The sequence below is a fragment of the Paroedura picta genome, chromosome 11 (assembly GCF_049243985.1).
Source record: "Paroedura picta isolate Pp20150507F chromosome 11, Ppicta_v3.0, whole genome shotgun sequence".
Classification (NCBI taxonomy): domain Eukaryota; kingdom Metazoa; phylum Chordata; class Lepidosauria; order Squamata; family Gekkonidae; genus Paroedura; species Paroedura picta.
Window position 1 is genome coordinate 43,150,057 of NC_135379.1, and position 20,979 is coordinate 43,171,035.

The 20,979-nt window shown below is 43.7% G+C and overlaps 1 protein-coding gene across 2 annotated transcripts in view; it reads right to left on the reverse strand.

The window, feature by feature from the left end:
- The window catches only part of POU6F2 (POU class 6 homeobox 2), a 336,328-nt gene that overhangs the window by 277,789 nt on the left and 37,560 nt on the right, over positions 1–20,979 (reverse strand). For both annotated transcript variants that reach the window (XM_077303990.1, XM_077303991.1), the window contains 2 exons: positions 13,434–13,618; positions 12,451–12,634 (listed from right to left, as the gene is read on the reverse strand). In XM_077303990.1, the coding sequence (XP_077160105.1) occupies positions 12,451–12,628 (178 nt within the window). In that variant the 5' untranslated portion in view covers positions 12,629–12,634; positions 13,434–13,618. The remainder of the gene's footprint in view (positions 1–12,450; positions 12,635–13,433; positions 13,619–20,979) is intronic.

Below are 20,979 nucleotides of genomic sequence, written 5' to 3' on the forward strand. Positions count from 1 at the left end.
ACATCCTTTGTTGGCAAATAAAACTATATCACAATTAGAATTAGAATAGGTAACAATAGATTAAAACAACGAAGTAATTACAAAGAAACCACAAAATTGATAAGTATACAGAGGTTGTCCTTAACAATGGTCGTAACGCAATTTGCCGGCACCTTGCAGAAATTCATTTCTGTATTGGACAGAAAATACTGGGCCCAGAGCAAGTGGGTTTCAGGCAGAGAAAAACTGACCTTGATCATTGTTCTGTCTTATCCCATTTGATTAATAAATACACTAAAAAAAGGAAGGTCCAGACTTTTTACTGCTTTTCTAGACCTTAAAGGAGCCTTTGACCCCATTTCACATGATAGATAAGTGTTTACAGTTTCTTATAAAGCAGCACTACACCTCTACAAGCTGTCAAATTAAATGTTCTCTGATAGGAAAATTAACTCCAAAAATTTCTACCATTAAAGGAGTTAAGCAGGGCTGTATTCTTGCCCCCTTTATATTTAACTTCTCTCTAAATGATCTGGCCCCCTACTCTGTCAGGAATTGATGACTACAGCCAAGACTTGGTGCCACTAATGTATTTTTGCTGCTCTATGCTGATGAGGTGGTCTTATTGTCTTGCTCCAAGGTGGGTCTGAAACGTCTATTAAAATGTTCTCCGAGTTCGGAACTGAATTATGAGAAATCAGAAATCCTTGTATTCTCAAGATCCTGGAAATCGTATTCATGGATGGTAATGGTAATCATTATTTCCATGCTAACAATAGCTATGGTTTCCATTCATTTAATGTTAATGCCATTTATATAACTGATATGCACATAACCGGATACTTATACACATTCTTCATCTTACCTTTTAAAATATTACCTTTTGATAGTTATAGTTTTTGCTTTTGAAATAGAGCAAGTATTCAAACACAGTAACCCCCAATTCATCAAGCTAAGAAACAGAGCAAATATATTAACTTTACTGGGAAACACAGCAAACAGATTTGTGGCTTCTGAAGAAATTATGAATTTATTGTAGCAACTATGTATTAAGTGGACTGTCAAGGAGTCTTAGACACAAAAGCTTGTGCCATGGTAAGCTTGCTTTTCCCATGTACTACAATCTGTTGAGGTCACATCTATGAATTATCTGAAGAGGCGTGGTTACGGCCTCCTCCACGGTTGCCCTTGTGTTTGATTGATTGATTGATTGATTGATTGATTGATTGATTGATTGATTGATTGATTGGACTTATAGGCCACCCCTCTCTTACAAAGTTTTGGGGTGGCTAACCACAGTCAGACAGTCCAAACATATGTAAATTAAAACAATAAAAACACAATATATAACAATTGTGTTTTGTTAAAATTGCTCTAAAATAGTGACGATTAAATGTTTGCGCTTAATGAAGCTTGAAAGCAGAACTTTGTGCACAATACTTGCATCCCCGAGTCAAACATAATAAATATCAGGGCATTTGTTCAGAAATAAGAATTATTTCCAGTAGTTTTGCAACTGCCTAGTTGGAAGCCTTTAGCACAAAAGTAGCCAAGTAGCCTTTATTTGCGTATGTTTATTTTCCCTGCTGACTAAAAGAGACCTTGCAGGATTCTGTAGAAGCAAAATTCAGTCTGATTTGCCTGTTATTTTGTTCTGTGCTCTGGCGCCTCCCCTGCTTGTTTGCACCAGAAAAAACATTTTGCTTGTACTCCCTGAAAGGCAGGCAGTGGTAGGTACAGAGGGATGACAGACACACTTCCCTTCCCAAAAGGTAGAGCCAAACCAAACTAGACATGATAAAATCGTGATAAAGAAAGATGAAAGTTTTCCTGAAGTCTTTAATCTTCTTCAAAAGCAGCCCAAATGATTGTGAAGAGCAATTGACACCAGCTCACCCATGCTCTCTTGCACAGCTGTCCATTGAAAGGAGGAAGCAATGGATGAGCTAATGCCGCTCCCGGTGCCACTGAGCTAAGGCCCATTATGCATGGAGTGGAAGGTCCACATTCGGAATGGTGGTGGCTAAAATCACCAATTATGCACGCTGCAGGCGGCAACCGGGTGCAGAGTCAACGTATGCTGCCGAAAAAGGCGCGTTAGCATGATGCGGACTAAAGTGGAGCTTCCCGGGACCAGGGCGCAACCAGAAGCAGTTCCGGAGTAGCCGCGTGCATAATCGGATACTCTGGGTTTTGCCGCCATTGCGTTCTGTCCTGTGCGTAAGCGGTTTGCTTCACTTCCTCCTCCACGATCTCCATGCTGCCGTTTCAGCGGCCGTGCATAATAGGCCTTAGTGGCTCCCACAGAACTGCAATAAGGGCTACTCATCTTGGCTTGTCCCAGGGCAGTTTGAATTGTCCATCTACTCCTGGGTACAGTCCCTGAGACTTTCATCCAAACTGGACAGGAAAAACAGGGTTGCACTTATTCTCTATCTCATGTACGGTACTTTTTCAGTTTGCTGAATAGACCTCTAGTAGAAGCAACTGAGAAAAAAATTAAGGGAGGAGTGCTCGCCCCTCCCACATCACATGGCTTTTGGGTGGGAGTCAGCCTCCTCTGTGAGGGGAGGGGCAATGCTCTTGGAATCTAGAAAAATCTTTTAAAAGCTGGCTAGCTCCTCTCTGTGGCAGGCCTGCAGAAACACAGTCTGGACTTGGGAATGCACAGAAACCACGAGGATGAACCAAAATGTTACCGCTGGAGACTTATTGTCCATGGAAATTAGCACAATGGAAAGCAAAGGTAATAACTATTATTTGTAATGCCAATAACAACAAACATGAAAGCTGATATCCAGAAGTCAGCTTTGTTGGTCTTGAAAGTGCCACAGGACTCAAACTTTGTTCTCAATCTGAGCGATGTTTTTAAGAAGGAAAACAAGCTTAATACTAGAATCACAAAAAATTAATGCATATATCTAACGTCTCTCTTTTCTTCCTTCACATTCATCTCCTTTTTAACATACAGACATCTGATGTATTATTAATCTCAAAAGGTAAACTGGCAAGAGCCTTAATCAAAGCAAGCACCGGTTTCCTCACAAAGTATCTGTTTACTGACTGCTAAGAAACATTCTCCTTTGGAAACAGCAGGTATTTAAATTGTGTTTTTATAGAAACAAATCTCCAGGGGTGATTTTTTTTCCTAAGCAAAAAAAATACGTCGCTTCAGTCTTCAAATTCAGTGGAAGTTAAAAATGTTTAACTTTGGCAGGAATATGCCTCAATAGATGAAGAATAGACTCTTCTTGGAGGGATAAAACACTCAGCGATTAACTCTAGGAGGCTTGGGAAGGAATGATGGCTCAAATGGTTTCAGAGTGTAACTATGTTGGTCTGTAATAGAACAGTTAGATTCAGAGTCCAGTAGCACCTTTGGGACTAACAAATTTTTCAGGCTACAAGTTTTCAAGAATCAAAGCACCCTTCATCTTTTGGAAATGTATTTTGAAAGGAATTTAAGAAAGTATGGGTTTCATCTTACCTACATTTCCCAAATGACTTCTAGTCATTAAATAATTACCAGTGTCTTAAACACAGCTCTGAAAGACACCAGCGGCTACAGTAACAGTTTCCACAAAGGTGTAATGGGGTTCGGATCAGCTAGTTCCCAACAAAAAATGGGCTCTGGGATTTTACACTCTCCATCTCACTATCTCATCAGAAACTATCTAAATCAGAGGGGCTTGCTTTTAAGGCAAGAGTTTTAGACTCGATTTGCAAAAGACAAAAGGATGGATAGATTTGTTAGCAGAAGATGAGCGTATCTTAGATCCTGGGCCAATGAAGATGGGTTGGTTTTGACACCCCATTTGCTACCCAAAGGAATCTCCAAGCGGCTCACAATCGCCTTCCCTTTCCTCTCACTACAACAGACACCCTGTGAGGGAGGTGAGGCTGAGAGAGCCCTGATATTACTGAAGAAGGTTAGTTCTCATATGCCGCTTTTCTCTACCTGAAGGAGTCACAAAGTGGCTTACATTCACCTTCCCTTCCTCTCCCCACAACACATACCCTGTGAGGGAGGTGAGGCTGTGAGAGTGCTGATATTAATGAAGAAGAGTTGGTTCTTAGATGCTGCTTTTCTCTACCTGAAGGAGTCTCAAAGCGGCTTATATTCACCTCCCCTTCCTCTCTCCACAACAGATACCCTGTGAGGGAGATGGAGGTGAGAGAGCCCTGACAGGACTGCTCTGTGAGAACAGCACTATCACAGTCACCCAGCTCGCTGCGTATAAAGGAGTGAGGAGTCAAAGTCAAGCAAGCAAAAGTTTTGGAAACAAATACATAGCAGGTAGATCAGCTTCACTAAATCAAGGGTTCCTTGTTGGCCTAACTGACCCTGTTTTATTACAAAAATTTATTTCTCCAGTATTTTTGTTATAATTTTGTATTTTATATTGTATATAATTTTGTATTTCTTTTATACTTCTATATATTTCATGTTGTTACAGCCTATAGCTATACACAATAAATTCAACAACTACATTGCACTCCTCCATTATCTCTGATATTAGTATGGGGAGGGATGGGGTATTTGCTCTTTGCCGCCATGTTGGTATTAATATTTTAATGGGGGTTTTAATGGGGTTAAGATCATTGTCACCCGCCTCGAGCCTTCCGGAAGAGGCAGGAAATAAATCGAAATATAATAATAATAATAACAACAATAACAACAACAACTTATTATAATTAAGACTGCTGTAGCTGATGGCAGCAAAAGCAGAGCAACTATAGATTATTTTGCCATAATATTTTAATATAGAATTGTAGCTCCAGTACAAAGTGTGGTTGATTTATAGGGCTACCCTTTGTCACATCTGGTTTCCCTTGGAAGTGATGTAGCCATGCCCACTTAAAAAAAATTCTACTGCCACTGCTTCGGGTGTTGGAGATCAAGGATGGCTGGCAGTGGGAGGGCACACCCCATAGTTGGGAGTCTGGCAGCCATACAATGACGCTATATGCCTAACCTCTGAAGGATCATGTTTACAGGAGCAACTTCTTTTTCATCTTCACAACAAAGGTTCCCCTGATGTTAAAGAAGGACAAAACGACTCCTCTCCTCAGGACTGAGAGGGGATATGATGATCATCTTCAAGTATTTAAAAGGCTGCCATATAGAAAATGCCCTGGAGGGATGGACCAGAACCAATGGGATGAAATTAATTCAAAAGCAATTCCATCTAAACATCCGGAAGAAGTTCCTGACAGAGCAATTTCTCAGTGGAACAGGCTTCCTCGGGAGGTGGTGGGTTCTCCATCTTTGGAGATTTTTAAACAGAGGCTGGATAGCCATCTGACGGAGAGGCTGATTCTGTAAAGGTTCAAGGGGGTGGCAGGTTACAGTGGATGAGCTGAGGGGGTTGTGAGTGCCCAGCATAGTGTGGGGGGTTGGACTAGATGACCCAGGAGGTCCCTTCCAGCTCTGTTATTCTATGATTCTATGACTACCTACTTGTTTTCTGAAGTTCTTCGATATATAATTGATACAGTGGTTTAAGCCAATCAGATTTTTTGTTGGTGAAAAAGAAAAGAGAGAACTAGTTATTTTTGACCACCAAAGAAAGGCCGTGATGAAAATCACAGCACCTATAGCAGAGAGGGGGATGATGTGTGAGTGTTTGAAAAAACTGGCTGGGTCCAACCTATTATTTCTCACAAACTAAATATTCTTGCACTTAGAGGTTTTGAAAAGTTATGGCATAGCTCTTTTAAACAGCTATTTTAAGGCTGCAGTATCCAACTCAAAGCACACAACTTGCAGAGACACTAAGCTAGTTAAATATATGTCCACAGGAGTTGACTTATTAAATCTTCCACTTTAATCACAACAGATATGGTTATAGTTGAAGGAAGAAAACAGAATACTCTCTAGATAACATATTCTTTTGAGTCCTTTATCAATACTTATAATGGATCTTTTAGATACTGTTTCTAATCCCCCCACACACCTGTCTCTTCCAAAACTCTAGAAACAGAAAAACAAGAGTTCAATACAGAAGCCTAAAATTTACATTTAAATGGGTACACGCGCCAAAGTCAAATAGTGGAGCCCTTATCAACATACATTATACACCAAGTCATAGAATCTGTTCAGAATTAGTTTATACTTCTTATAATCCGCCTTGAGTCCTAACAAGAAAGGTTGGAGAGAAATGAAGAAAATATATAAATAACTATGACTCCAGGGTACAAAGTAGCAACTGTGAATGGAAGTTCTTTCTCTCTCAAAGTAGCCCAGCATGACCAGACCACAACATCAAAGAGAGAAAGGCAATTTGTTTTCCTGATTCTGCATGTGAAAATGATTCTCGTATAATAGATGCCAATCATTCTAAATTAGATGATTTAAAAGGAAAACAGAAATGCTGGATGTTTCAGAGTGATTTCTAGGAGAGAAATCGGATATGCTTTGTCCTTCAGACTTTCACCCCACTCCATAGTCAGAAAGGAAGCACATACAATCAGTATACACGGCAGTACTAAAGACAGCAGCATGCCCCAGTGGCACTAGCAAATTTCTTGGTGTTACATAGTTGTGTACTGCCAGACTCCTATTGCTGCTTTTGTTTTGTTATTCCCGTGAAGCCATAGCCAGCTTAAGGCAAGCCCATGCCATTTCAAGGCAAAAGACTTCAGAGATGGTTTGCCATTGCCTAACTCTGTGCAATGCCCCGAACTTCCTTGGTGGCCTCCCATTCAAATACTGACCACGGCTGAATCACTTAGCTTCTGATAGATGATGAGATCAGGCTAGCCTGGGCTCTCCAGGTCAGGGCAAAACCAATGCATAAACAATAAAAATAAGTTTATGGCAGCTGAAATCCATTTATCAACCGGTGCAATTGTCTTTTGAAACTAGGCATTTATTTATTCTTCTTGATTGGAACTCATCGCTGACCTGAAAGCCCTTGTAACCTGCTTGTTTCTTTCTCCAGAAATATACATAAGGCTATTGGTGTTCAACTTCAAGCAAATTGTTCGCTCTTTGCTTTTGTCATGGAGGAATAAATTTGATTTGATTCAGGGCTAATATGAGTGGCCTCACCCATAAGTCTCCTACAACACGATCCGACGTACTGATCCAACATACATTTGTTTCCCTGGGAGGGGGGAGCAAAATATCTAATTGGATAAAATCCAATAGTAGCGAGGAAGAAACAGTCTTTTAATTTACAGAAACTGGGGGGATGTTACATTTCATTTCATATGTGTGCACTCTTCAGATCAGACAGATTTGTAACAAGGCTCGCCAACTTGGATTTTACATGATTCATGTATTGTTTGTTTGTAGTACGTTACCTTCGGTAAGCGACAATATGAAACTAGGGTCATCGACTCCACTGGTTTCAGCCGCAGTTGGTTTGCACCTCAAGTGGAAGAGACAGGTGAACTTTTGTTTTCTATACACCTGACTCCTCTGCATCAACATCAGGACTTTTTAGAAAGCATTTTGACTGGAGGGGCCAATAAAATGGAGGAGACATTTTGGGTCTCTGTGCGGGGGAAAGGAGGGGTATCAATGAAATAACTCAATACATACATATTTTTTTTATTTTAACTGCTGAAGACTGACTGCAGGGGCACCCCCATAAATTATGCAATTAGCTCCTATATGTGTGCTTAAGCTTCTGATTTGGGTTTCCGTATGCTGATGCACGGCTCGAATCAGGAACGTAAAGCTTGAGTGGCACAGGCCGCTGCCATTCTTAAAAGGTTTAAAAACATCAAAAATATTTATTTGTGTCGTTTGAATTTTGTTCTCTCTTTACGCTGTGCTTGGGAGCAAGAGCTTCCTCAGAGAGCGGGGGCAGGGCGTCAGATGGGATATGTTGACCATGCTATAAAGGCCCTGCTCAACGCTATGTTGTGGTAAGTTGTCAGGGCAGGCACCAGGGGATTCGACAGCCTTTTGCTCTCACTGACCACTTACGCACTGGGAACTTCACTGCTTCAGCTCCCATGCAGGAGCACAAATCAGGGGCAGATGAGGCACACCGGGCCAAATGTTCCCCCGTGTGGGTGCAGGAAGAGGAGGGGCAACCTCCCTGACTCAAACTCCAGCCTGTAGCCTGGCATGAAACCTCCAGTGCATAAACGGTCACGGTGATGACAGACACAATCCCCACCTTATGACTGCAACTGCCATCATCATTAGGATGTCAATAATAGTCAACAGCCTCTAAGGCTTCTGGGAACAGGAAGTAAGGCAGGACTCCCAAAGGAATTGATGACATCAGGGAAATTTTGTTGCCACAATCCTGCTACCACTTTGCTTTGCTGCAAGACTTTGAAAAATTTCAGAGGAACATGCAGCATAGCTCTGCGTATGTATATACGAGCCACTGCCTACGCTGCAACAATCAACATTGTAAAGAGTTACTCCAGTCTAACCCCTTTGATTTAAGCAGACTTAACCAGAGTGGATGCCTTTTTACTTAAGTCTGGGGGGCTACAACAAGGATGCAGTTAAGGAACTTATACATACAGTTTCAATCATTAATCACCACATTATCAAACTGCTGTTATTATCAAACAATATGTAGCTACAATATTGTGCAAGGGATTGTATTTGCAGGGTCAAATTTCATGATGCTTAACCTTACAGTGATTATTTCTTATAAGGTCCATGTCCTGTAATTATGTCCTGGATTGGAACAACCGGCTGTATGATGCACACTCAATTACTCACAGTATAGGGCTACCCCTGTTTAAGCCCCAGGATTTTTCCGTGGTCGTACTCACCAGTACAGAGCATTGGCAATTTGGGGGGGGGGGGCTCTCCCAAGTCCTGAGAGGGAATTGTAGAAATGGACACAACCTGATACATGAGTTACTAACAAGTGTTTTCTTTTCCCTACTTTTTTACAAAACAGGGATGGTCTATGCCCATCAAAATCAACAGGCTTAGATTTGAACAACCACAATAAAAGTTTTACAGTGATTGCATAGAACTAAACTGTACGTCTCTAAGCAACAGAAAGCTAGAAGTCCAGCTACTTAGCAAAGTTTTTACACAGCTCCTAATATTTTGATTCTAACTCAAACAAGGAAACTTTTTTTCCCTACAGTGTTGACAAGATCACATCGTGCTATATGGAATTCTGTGACCCTATGCTTCTTAATGAAATCTGGCTTTCCGCCCCATTAATGAAAGTTAGGTCTTATAACGAAGCATGTTAAACAAAACTTGTCTTTCAGTGTAAGAGTTTAGAGAAGCTAACACTCCTTTATCTAGAGTTTCACATTCACAAATGGAACATAGAACACGACCATCTTTGTGAATTGTATTTTTTTCCATGTTTGAAAATGTTAAGGTTTATGGATAGAAGAAATTTAAAAGTAAGCAAGCTGGCAAACATAAGAATTAAAGCATCATTATTTTTGAAAGGCCCTAAAGGTGGGGAAAGTAGGGAGGGAGGTGGAAGAGAACTCTTAGAACATAGCAAAACACACTCATGCAAAAACTGATGGACTAATTCAAGGCACAAAAGCCACTTTGAGTTTGTTAGAGCACCACAGCATAGTTCTTTACAGTTCTTTGAAAGCCAAATAAACTCAGACGGGGATTCTTGAAGTCTGAAAATCTGTTGACTTTAATGTGCCTGCACTGATAGCCAACTAAACCTTTTGGAGGGAAGTTGGACATTCGCTGTATTACCTTTACAAACCACAAAAAGATGTGAAGAAGGTCCTATCAATCTGAATCCTGAATCTTTGCCACCCAAAACTAGAGCCATTCCTGCTAGAAAAGAGCCACCTGCTAGAAAAGAGTCCTATCAGATATTAACACACAAAACCATCTAATACTATTACTGTTGGATAACAAAACACCTCAACACAAGGTTTTTTTTTTCCTGGAGAAGCTGAGGGCCTCAGCTATTTTTCCATCTCCTAGTCTTCAGGAACAAGAGATTTAGCAAAGATTCACGATGCTACACAATAATAAAAACAGCATTTCACAAACTAATGAAAAGAAACTTAGAGCTGTGTTAGCTACAGAATTAGACCCCAAGTAATTTGCAACTGCTGATATAGAAGGGAACGGTAACTTGGAAAGGAGAAGATTTCTAATTCTGAAGGATGCTTATCTAAACACACCAAATCACTTTCCAAAGGACAGCTGTCCTCTGGATTGTGTCTTCCCCTCTCCCATCTGTCTCAGATGCACTTCTCTTGGCTTCTTCTCACCAATAATACATTTCTCTTCTAGATTCCTAAAGGCTGGACTTCCAGATCTATATAGTCTGAATACAACCTAGATCCGTACCTTAAGAGCCTACTCTGATACACGGGGGCAGGCTTTATCCAGAGTGCTGCCATTGAAATCCATGGGTCTGCTCCTCATTAAAGTGTTCTGAAGAATACCCTGTTTAAATGGCTCACTCAGATTCATCAGATACATGCAAAGCCATGGGCCCAAGCTGGCCAGAGTTTAGCCCTTTTAAGTCCCAGCCATTGAAACAAGTGCCATTTAACATTAATTGGAATCATGATCTTATTCACCCCTTCATCAGCATACAAATATGTAATTTAGAGTGATTTCCCTTGTATATAATTTTCCCCCTCTGGTTTGCCCTGCTGCAATTTGATTCTGTTTGCAATACTGAAGTTCCTCTATTTTTTTTTTAATCTAACAACACTTAAACAGAACTGAAGTTTCCTACTGTGAAAAGGAATTCATACAGGATCAATAGGGACACTTTATTCAGCATTGTAAAATGCACTGGGACTGAAACCTGCAGTGACACAGAGTGAGTAACTGCCTCAGAGTCCCCACCAGTTTTGCCGTAAGTTGGATACAGGAATAGATTTGGAAGTGAAATGTGTTGACTGTTCCAACTTTCAAAAGAGCCACGTCGTTTTTATGAATCTCTTGCTTTCAAAACACATGAACTTTCCCTCGTTGAGCTGCTTTGTTTGAAATACCAGTTTCATCGTTTCTGAAGGAGTCACCATTCATTCCCTGTATGAAATGGATTCAGTCAGATAGCAGCCATGCAATCTTAGGTGGAATGGAAAATGCTTTCTTGTTTTTATTTTCTCTCTCTCTCTCTCTCTCTCTCTCTCTCTCTTCCTCTTCCAGACAGCTATCACTCCCAACTTTGACTCAAAATGGAAATGACCACCTATAACAGGCATTGCATCATTCAGATGTAATGATCTGCTTGGCTGTGTTATATAATTACATTATTTTTTGCGCGCGCATCTACCTGTCTCTCTAAAAACGACAGGACGCTTCCTTTGATCAATATTGCATAGCCCTTTTGCAGAAAAAGAGAAAAAATCATTTTGCAGCTTCCAGCTGCAGCTGAAATACAGACATCTGATCTTATCTGGGCAGCCTTACCGAGGGGGCTGGGGGAAATCCAATATTGGCTTATTCTTCTTCCAAATAAGCCATTTCCACCGGGGTGTAAAATGCAAAATACCTGCTTCCTAACGTTCTTCTCGCAAAGTTGGATGCGGAAATCCTGAAAAGGGACTCTTTCTGGAGCTATTGCTGTAGAAACCAAATGTCACATTGGACTACCCAGAGCAGCTTCGGTATGGAGGGATATCAACATCCATCACTCAAGCACTCCCCCCCCCCCAAAAAAAGAAAAAAAAACACCGCTCCCGTTTCTGATTCGAGATTAGGGTGTCTTGAGTTGTTGGACAGGTTTGAATGGCAGACGTCTGATTTTCATCTTGGCTCTGAAACCAATATTCCGGCCAGGCTACATGTTTTATTAGTTCTATTAGCATTAATAATCCCGCTGTTTACTCTGGACAGCGTTTTAGAACCTGGCCTCTTATTCTGGGGAGGAGGTTTTCTTCCCAACGGGAACAGTCGAACGCACAGCAGCCAGCTGTCTTTTAATTTCCTCCCCCCCCCCCCCCAAAAAAAAGATTATTTTTTAAATCACGCGGCCAATAATTCTCGCCGCCCGAGGGGCAGGTTCCCCGAACACCGTGAAGCAGCACTGATGCCCCTGCGAAGAGCAATCATCGCGACCCGCGTGAAGTCCGCACGGAGAAAAGGCAGCAGCCCCCGCGGGTCGGAAAGAGCCGGGAGCCCAAGCTGGAACCGATCTTTGTCCGAGACAAAGTTTGCCGTCGAACAAGCGCCAGGAAACCTTTCCAACCAAACGGAGCCAAAACATCAACCTCCGGCTCACGGGGACAGAAGTAAACGACGCGCGGGAAGAGGAGGAGACCCTGCCGGACCATGTGGGGCACCCAAACAGCACCCCCTCCGCCCCACTCCCCTCCCCGTCCGGGCCCAAGAGAGCCGTCTGGAGGAGCCATGCCCAGGCTGCCCGACGGGCGCGATGCGCAGAGCGTGCGCCTTGCGCGGGTTGCAATCGGCGTCGAGCGCAAACTTTTCGACCGTCGGAGCGCCGGGCTGCCCTGCCTTGCCTTGCCGTCCCGTCCGTGCCGTTGCCTCCGCTTGCCCAAGCCCCGCGCCCGCCGCGCACTCACCGAAGAGCTTGCCGGGGCCCTCGTCGCGGTCATCGGCGTCGGCGGGCGCCAGCAGGGACTCCCCCGGCTCGTCGTCTGAAGCGGCTGCCTGGTCCTCCCCTCGCAACTCCGCCGTCATTTCAGTCCGCCGCGGCAGCGCCAGCGCCAGCGAGGGCTTCCTGACTTGTCCGGCTATCATTGGATCCTGGGGAGGGGAGGGGGGGGCGAGAGAGGGGGGGAAAAGTGGCAGCTTGGGTGCGCGGCTTGTGGCTCCCACTCCCTCGCTCGCTCGCTCTCTCTCTCGCGCGCGCCCCCCACCCACCCACCCCTCTCCGCACATAGGCGCTCTTCCTCTTATCTGTGGCTGCTCCCGCTGTTATTGCCGGCTGCAGTCAAGTGAAGAGCTATTACAGAGCCAATGAGTTTTCCATTACTCCCCAGTTCCCCACCCTGTTCCAGCTCAACTCGCAGGTGAAAGATTCCGGGGGCTTGGGAGAGGGGGGCAGGGGGGGCTTCAGTCCAAGCCCACAGTCCCGGCCCAGTTTTAATCGTGGGATGTGTTTCTTTGTGCATAGATGTGTTCCGCCTCATGCTTCAATGTGGCAAGGTAGGGGGAAAGGGGGAACGGACGGAAGGGCCAGGCCAGCGGCATAGGCGTTTTGCCAAAGACGCTGGGGGTCCTGGCACCTCTCTCTTGAAAATGACAGTAGGGGGGGCATTTTCGCTTGTATGACACGCATCGCATCGGAAAGACGACGGCTCGGAAGTGTCTCTGCCACACCACAATGCTAGATATATATAATATATATTATATATATATAATCTCATCACATCCCACCAAAAGAAAACAAAATGAAACCTTTGGCTCTTTTTGTCTTTGGGCTACCAGGATCTTAAAAGTCCATAAACTCATCGCTTAACCAAACAAACAAACCAGCCTATAAAGCAGATAAATGAAACATCCACATTGACAAAAGACCACAACAGCAAAGGAGGATACTTACACAACCATTCTTGTGTTGGGGGAGATTATATTTCCGTAATGAATGCGCATCGGAGCAAAATACGCAGGGTTTTAAAATTGTTTCCTGGATGTCCGAAGGTATCTTATCTTCTGGGGAGGGAGGAAATTGGCGAAGGGCTTCCAGGGAGGGTCTGGAATTTGCTTTGCCACCAAGCCGGCGAGAAACTGAGAGGGGGAGGGGGGGAGCCGAAAAGAAACAAGTGACCTCGTTGGACTCTCTGCCAACTATTTATTGCTAAGTTCATGCCTAAGTGGTTCTCATGCAGAGAACAGGTGACCAGCGAGCATGTAGGTTGGTTAGCATGTTCCCTCTGCGCCATCCGCACATTGGTCGATGGTCGCCTATGGGGCTTTTAAAAAAAAATGTATTCATGTCTGAAAAGTGCATTTGATATGACACATGATAATCTATGAAAATGTTAATCAATACAAATAGTTTAAGTTGTCATCAAATGCACTTCGTTGGTCAATACTCATATCGCCAAAAACAATGTCACTGTCACCAGGGTCTAATTTGCACAGCACTTAAATACTAGCCCCTGTGCATCAATGCTCTCTTCTCCAAATACTGTAGGTAAACACTGTTTCTCCCTATTTAAGGCCGAGGCACTCAGGGCGCGTTTAGCCCAAGCCGAATTCTCCCTTTTGAATACCTTGATAGGTCCACTGGAGGGCAAAATTAATACTTAATTGAATCTCGCAGTCATCAAAATAATCAATACTTTTTTATTATTTATTCTTTACAGTCTGTTGACTGTTTCAAACCTCAGAGGGAATGGGGTGGCGGGGGGTGGGAAAGAATTCATGGCTTTGAAACACTGTCATTTAACAAGGTAATTTTCAGGGGGACATTAGGGGTTGTGAAACATATAATAAAACAAAAATGGTGGCTGATAATGGGAAGAAAGAGAAGAATTATATTTCTGCCATCTAACAAAACAGGATAAATAAAAAAAGAGAGAAGGAAGTGCAGGGAGGGAGGGGGAGAGAGAGAGAGAGAGAGAGAGGTGGGGGGGAGGGAGAGAGACTGGCTTTTGAAGGGTTTTATCATATCAAGCGCAGAGCTGAGCTTTCATAATGCTGACATTTCTCATCCTGACAATCCTAAACAAGTGGAAAGGATGAGATGGGAGATATCATCTTTCATCACATTCCCCAGCTTAAGAACCGACATGACAGCTTCTCTCCCCTTTACGCTGTTAATTACTAAATAAAATACTACTCTCTGTCAGCATTAGATTATTGCAGATAGGAACCACTAACATTACTCCGTGGTTGTTATTTGCTTGTTGTTGTTGTGTGTTTTTTTGGGAGGGGGGGGGAAGGGAAAGAAAGTCCAGCAATACCTACCTGGAGTTTTTCGGGAAATAAATTGGTCTCCTGCTGACGTAGTTGAAATGTAATCATTGAAATCGATGAGGCCAATTCGCTTCATTTCCCCATGAAATTGGGGGTATTGATGATGGATTAATTAGCCTGAATTGGGCAAGGTTTTTTTTGGGGGGGGGTGCAAATATTTGGGCTGTCCTGAGCTGGGCGTTCATCAGCTTTGATTGATTCCCCCCTCCCCCTTCCTTTTAATAACGCATTTTAGAGCATCTACTCAATGGCTTTGCTACACTCAAGTTGTTTATCATCCATCTCATTTGTGGCATTTCTCCAAGGAGAAGGTGAGATCAGCAGGGCCAACCCAGCTTAGCCTCCCAATAGCATTGGAGTCAGAGATGGCAACTTCCAGGTGCGGCCTGTACAGCTAACATGACAATAGATCTCCAGGTGACCGGGGCGGGGGAGGGGATGGCTGCTTTGGAAGGTGGGCTCTATGGCAATATACCATGCTGAGGCCCCTCCCCTCCACAGACTTCACCAGCTTCAGTCTCCATCCTGCCCCCCAGATCTCCAGGTATTCCCCTACCCAACCCTCTCTGAAGTTCTATTAGGGCAAGGGTAGTCAACCTGCAAATGCTGGCAGGGGCTCATGGGAATTGTAGTCCATGGACATCTGGAGGACCACAGGTTGACTACCCCTGAATTAGGGCACAAAATAGTGATGATCTTAGGCGACACAGGAGGTGTCAATGGTTGAGCCTCGGAACATCCCATCGGATGGCCACTGGAGGGTTGCTGCTTGTGGTCTCATTAATGCTCCCCCCCCCCCGAAACTGGTTTGGTTTCAAAGGACTTTCAGCACAATCCACAATTCCTCTTAAAATAACAATGCCAGCCAAAAATACCCAATCCTAACGTTTGCAAGGACCTTTTTGGATTAGACTGCTTCTGTCTTCCGTCATGGAAATCCTGTCTTTTGCGATGGTTTGCTGGCCCAAGAGCTAGTTTTCGGATCACTCTCAGCCTTGTTCAACAACACTCATCATTTTGCACCCCCTGGGAGATGGATCTCAACCATTCGTGGTTCCATTGAGGTGCCTGCATGACGCTCCCAGAGGTGCTCTCCACTGAACGAGTGCTGATGGCTTTTGGTGAACAGCGGAAGCTCCAGTGATGAGAATCTGTTGGATCATGGGGACCATTTCAAAGCACTTCTACTTATCAAAAATGGACATATTTCTCAGAGATTCATAAGGAACCACTGGCAAAATTCAGATAACTGTAATGAATGATGGATATTATTCATACTGTTCTGGACTGGAAAAGTTTGTGATAATTTTTTGCCCTCTGTATTCTATGTACAACTGTTGCAGTGAGGTTTGCCATGTCTGATTAGAATAATCATTGCATTATCTTTAGTATTATTCAGAGGGTTAATGGATTGGAGAGTTCATATATATTCCTTGAATTAATATTTATACCTGGCTTATCTCACTGAGTCTTTTAAATGTAATTCATAATTACATGTATTTATATCAGTGTTTTCCAACCTTTCATCAGGCCTCGAGCCATCCCGGAAGTGATGACATGCCCCTTCAGAGAACTGGGTGCAGAAGTAAGCCAACCAATCAATCCATTGACCCTTCACAGTTTCCATAGGGCCTATTCTGCACACAATAGATAATGCACTTTCAATGCACTTTAGAAGTAGGGCCTAGTCTGCATACAATAGATAATGTACTTTCAATGTCCTTTCACGGCTAGATGAAAATCTACTTCAAAAGTGCATTATCTCTTGCGTGCAGACTAGGCCTAGATTTTCCTGTTCCAGCTGCCAAAGCACATTGAAAGTGCATTATCCTATGTGTGCAGAACAGACCTAGGCCTGCAGAGCAACAGGGGAAGTGGGCTCCATAGAATCATAGAGAGTTGGAAGGGGTCATACAGGTCATCCAGCCCAACCTTCTGCTGAATGCAGGACCAGCCTAAAGCATCCAGCATAAGTACCGGTCCAGCCACTGCTTGAAGTCCACCAGTGGCATCCGGTGATATCAGTGGCCATCCAAACTTCTGGGAAAGGCCATGTAACCCCCAGGGAGCCCTCACAACACCCCAAAATGCACTTCAGTCTCCTTTCTTTCCAACAGCTTTGCACCGCTGGGGTTGCCTCAAAGGCCTAAAAGCAGCCAAATATTTGTTTAACGCCTGCTCATAACTGGGGTGATAAATTAATGGGGCATAATGCTCATATGCTTCCTAACAGATGCCGCTTAAGTTGTTTGATGGCATTTGTGTCGGCACAGCCAGTCTCCAGAAGGGTTTTTGTTTTCGAAGACAAATGAATCTGAAGAGAGAACAACTAAAAAGAAAAATCAATAGTTACAAATTCAGAAGAGCTTGAAAGATCACCTCTTAAAAACTGCTCTGGGCAGTTGCTGGTAAGGGTGTGTCTTAGCTCATTTTCCCCTGCTCCACTCTACAGTTTGGTGCAGTGGTTAGGAGTGCAGACATCTAATCTGGTGAGCCGGGTTCGATTCTGCACTCCCCCACATGCAGCCAGCTGGGTGACCTTGGGCTCACCACAGCACTGAGAAAGCTGTTCTGACCGAGCAGTGATATCAGGGCACTCTCAGCCTCACCCACCCCACAGGGTGTCTGTTGTGGGGAGAGGAAAGGGAAGATGATTGTAAGCTGCTTTGAGCCTCCTTCGGGCAGAGAAAAGCAGCAGAGAAAAGCTTTGGAAGATGAGGCTATCACCCTTTGGCAAGACAGGGACAGGGTGAAAATCAGCATAGGCTAGTCAGACTTTGATAACTCATCCTGGGATAATGCTTGCCTAGAAGAGGCAGCAGTGCTAGAAGCTGTGGTTAGCCAAGGAGCTAGTGCAGGGACATTGCTAAAAGGAAAATCGATGGGAACGTATTCGGTTGCGTTAGACATACCACCATTTTGGTCTATTTTCAAAAGCAACCAACCTTGTGCTCTATAAGACCTCTGTGAATGACAGGAATTCTGTGAGTTTTGGGAAAGTTAGAAATTCCAGTTTTGGTGATCTCTTTGGCCTTTAAACCCCTAAGTTGGTTGGCCAAAAGGAAAGTTTCCACAAATCTATAAGGCAGGGGTGGCCAAACTGTGGCTCTCCAGATGTCCATGGCACATGCTGGCAGGGGCTCATGGGAATTGTAGTCCACTGACATCTGGGTAATCTGAAGAGTGGCTTCAAATATGAGAATTGACAGTTAATCTTTTTAAAGTCCATTTGTGTATGATGATAACCATCGCATAAAATGTACGAGCCGGGTGTACCAAGCCGTTATCCTAAAGTGTCCGAAAAGGTACTCGATCATCTAGGCTCAAACTGAGCATCACTGAAAATAACTACGGTGTGTAAAAAGCAAAACAAGAATGTTCCACAATTAAGGACATACATTTTTTTAAAAACCACACCGTTGAACTCTCCTAGGTCGCTATTTGTGGCTCCTTCTGTCCTCAGCAAAACTCGTCAGAGAAGTTGTCTCTTCGCTCACTTCTCATGGCACCTCATGACTTTTATTCTGGTGTTGCTCTAAGTGGGAGAGGGACAAAACTGCTGATGTTTGGTTTCATTTCTTTTCTTCTCCTCTTCAGCCAATCTCCATCAATCAACCATATTCCCCTTCTGTAGCATCTTATGGTGTCTCCAACATTTTTCTTCTCCCAAACCTCTACCCTTTATGGTTCTGCTGATGGATTTATTTCATCACATCCCTGTAACTATGAATTGTAGATGTCTGAAACTCTCCCAAGAAGGCCATTCTTAATTCCATGCTCCAGATCTCCAGAAACAGAGTCTGGAATATCTAGATCTGTCCTGAAGATCTGGAGCTGTCGCAACATTGATCGGAAGCTGCATATATTGCATGATTTTATGGGCACACATATCTCCTGGATGTGTTGCCTCCAGGTTTGAGGATTGATTCGGACACTGACCCCAAGAAGATAGTTTCAATGTAGGTTTGCTGTAAAAGAACTGGATTTGAATCCAGTAGCACCTTAGAAACTAGGGTTACCAGGTTCCCCCAGCCATTGGTGAGGGGATATGAGTAGCCAGATCCAGGCTGGTGAACTCCTGGAGAGTTGGGCATGCAGCCTGTAGAGGTCAGGGACCTCCGTATAGTACAATGCCATAGAGTTCACCTTCCAGAGAATTCATTTTCTCCAGGGGAACTGATTTCTGTAGTTTGATAAATTGTAATTGTGGGTGATTCCCAGGTCCCATCTGGAAACAAGCATGCCTATTAGAGACCAACAAGATTTTCAGGGTATCAGTCATCATGTGGAGCAGAGAATGCTAGGGATACAATAACAAATTTACTAGTATATCCACCATAAAATGAGCAATCTCTTCTAGCTACCAAGGCAAGGCATTCAGCCCAAGGTGGGAAAGTAAAGTTATTGGGACTTTTGGACTAATCTTGGCCCTGAGTCCCTCCCAAAAAATAGAGCTGCAGAGTAACAGAGCATTTGCAGTTATTGTTTACCTTTGATGGATTATAGACTTAAGACTCACAGTGCTTTGAGGTTGAAAAGGAATAATCTTTACTGGAAAGATTACATAGAATATATATCATATTCATCTGCTTCAGTCTTCTTACTGAAGCAGTGCATCAAAGCTTAGAAAGTAGTTACAAAGAAAACACATTGCAAGCCTCTATGGCTGGCTTTGCAAGCACAGGACTGCATGACCACACATCAGCAGATGGGAAGAGCTTAATGGAGGATACTTTACTCCTTGCTAGCAAAGAGCCTTTTGTTCCTGCAGTGGCCCACCTTAAACAAAGGGGTCTCCCCGCCATGTGCTTAGAAAATTCCACTCTTTGTGGCTTCAATCCCACCAGTGTTCACATAGGTGCAGCTTAACAGTTTAACAACCTAACAGCAACAACCCTGCAAGGTTGACTTCACCAAATTACTTGCTGATTGTAATTCCAACAGAAGTGCTACACATGGAGGAAGCACCATGAGGAAGACAGGCAGTCCGGATTAATCCAACAAGGATACCACAGGAATCAGTTGTGGGAGGACAGCTCTGTTGATCCACAATAGATGAGCTAGATTTTATTCCAGTGGCACCTTGGAAGCCAACAGGATTTCTGGAGTAGAAGCTTTCAAGGGACACATCTCTCTTTACTGCACTGGTCAGTCTCTATCTGGAGTACTGTGTGCAGTTCTGGTGGCTTCACTTGAAAAAGGACATGGACAAAATTGAGAGGGTTCAGAGGAGAGTGACGAGAATGATTCAGGGCCTGGAAAGGCTGAGGGACTTGGGAATGCTCAGCCTGGAGAAGAGGAGTTTGAGAGGGGACATGATCACTGTCTTTAAGTATGTGAAATGTTGTCACAGAGGAGGGCAGGGAAAGGTTCCTGCTGGCAGCAGAGGATAGGATCCACAGTAATGGGTTTAAACTATGTGTAGAATGATACCAGCTAGATATCAGGGGGGGAATTCACAGTCAGAGTAGCTGAACAGTGGAATCGGCTGCCTAAGGAGGTGGTGAGCTCCCCTTCACTGACAATCTTCAAGCATTGGCTAGATAGATACTTATCCCGGATGCTTTAGGTTGATCTTGTATTGAGCAGGGAGTTGGACTAGATGACATGTATGGCCCCTTCCAACTCTATGATTCTTAATCGGATATATAAAGTTTATACCCTGAATATCTTGTTGGTCTCTAAGGTGCTACTAGATTTGAATTCAGATCTAACCCCAAGGAGGTAGTTTCAGACAGCAGGCAGATGATGGCCTCATTTAAAAAGCAGCAGATCTTGCAATTTCACATACCAAGTGTCAAACATGCAACCTGATCTTGGGAATTTGGTTATCTGACTGGGAGATTTAGGGAGGTGGGTTCTGGGGAGGATGAGATTTAAGGAGGGGAGGGGTTCAGCAGGATATGATGCTATACAGTCCACCTTCCAAAGCAATCATTTCTCCCAGGGCACCAATCTTGGTTATCTGTGATCAATTGGAATAGCGGGAGACCTTCAGGTGCCACCAGCAGGTTGGCAATCCTAGTATTGGTGCAGGGATTCGCACCAGAGCACCATGCTATCTCTTAAAGCCTTGTCTACTTTCCATTGAGTTGTGAGTACTGAAGAAGTCACTAGGGCCTGCTCTGAAATATCATTTGCACTTTGTAGCTCATCACAGCAACATA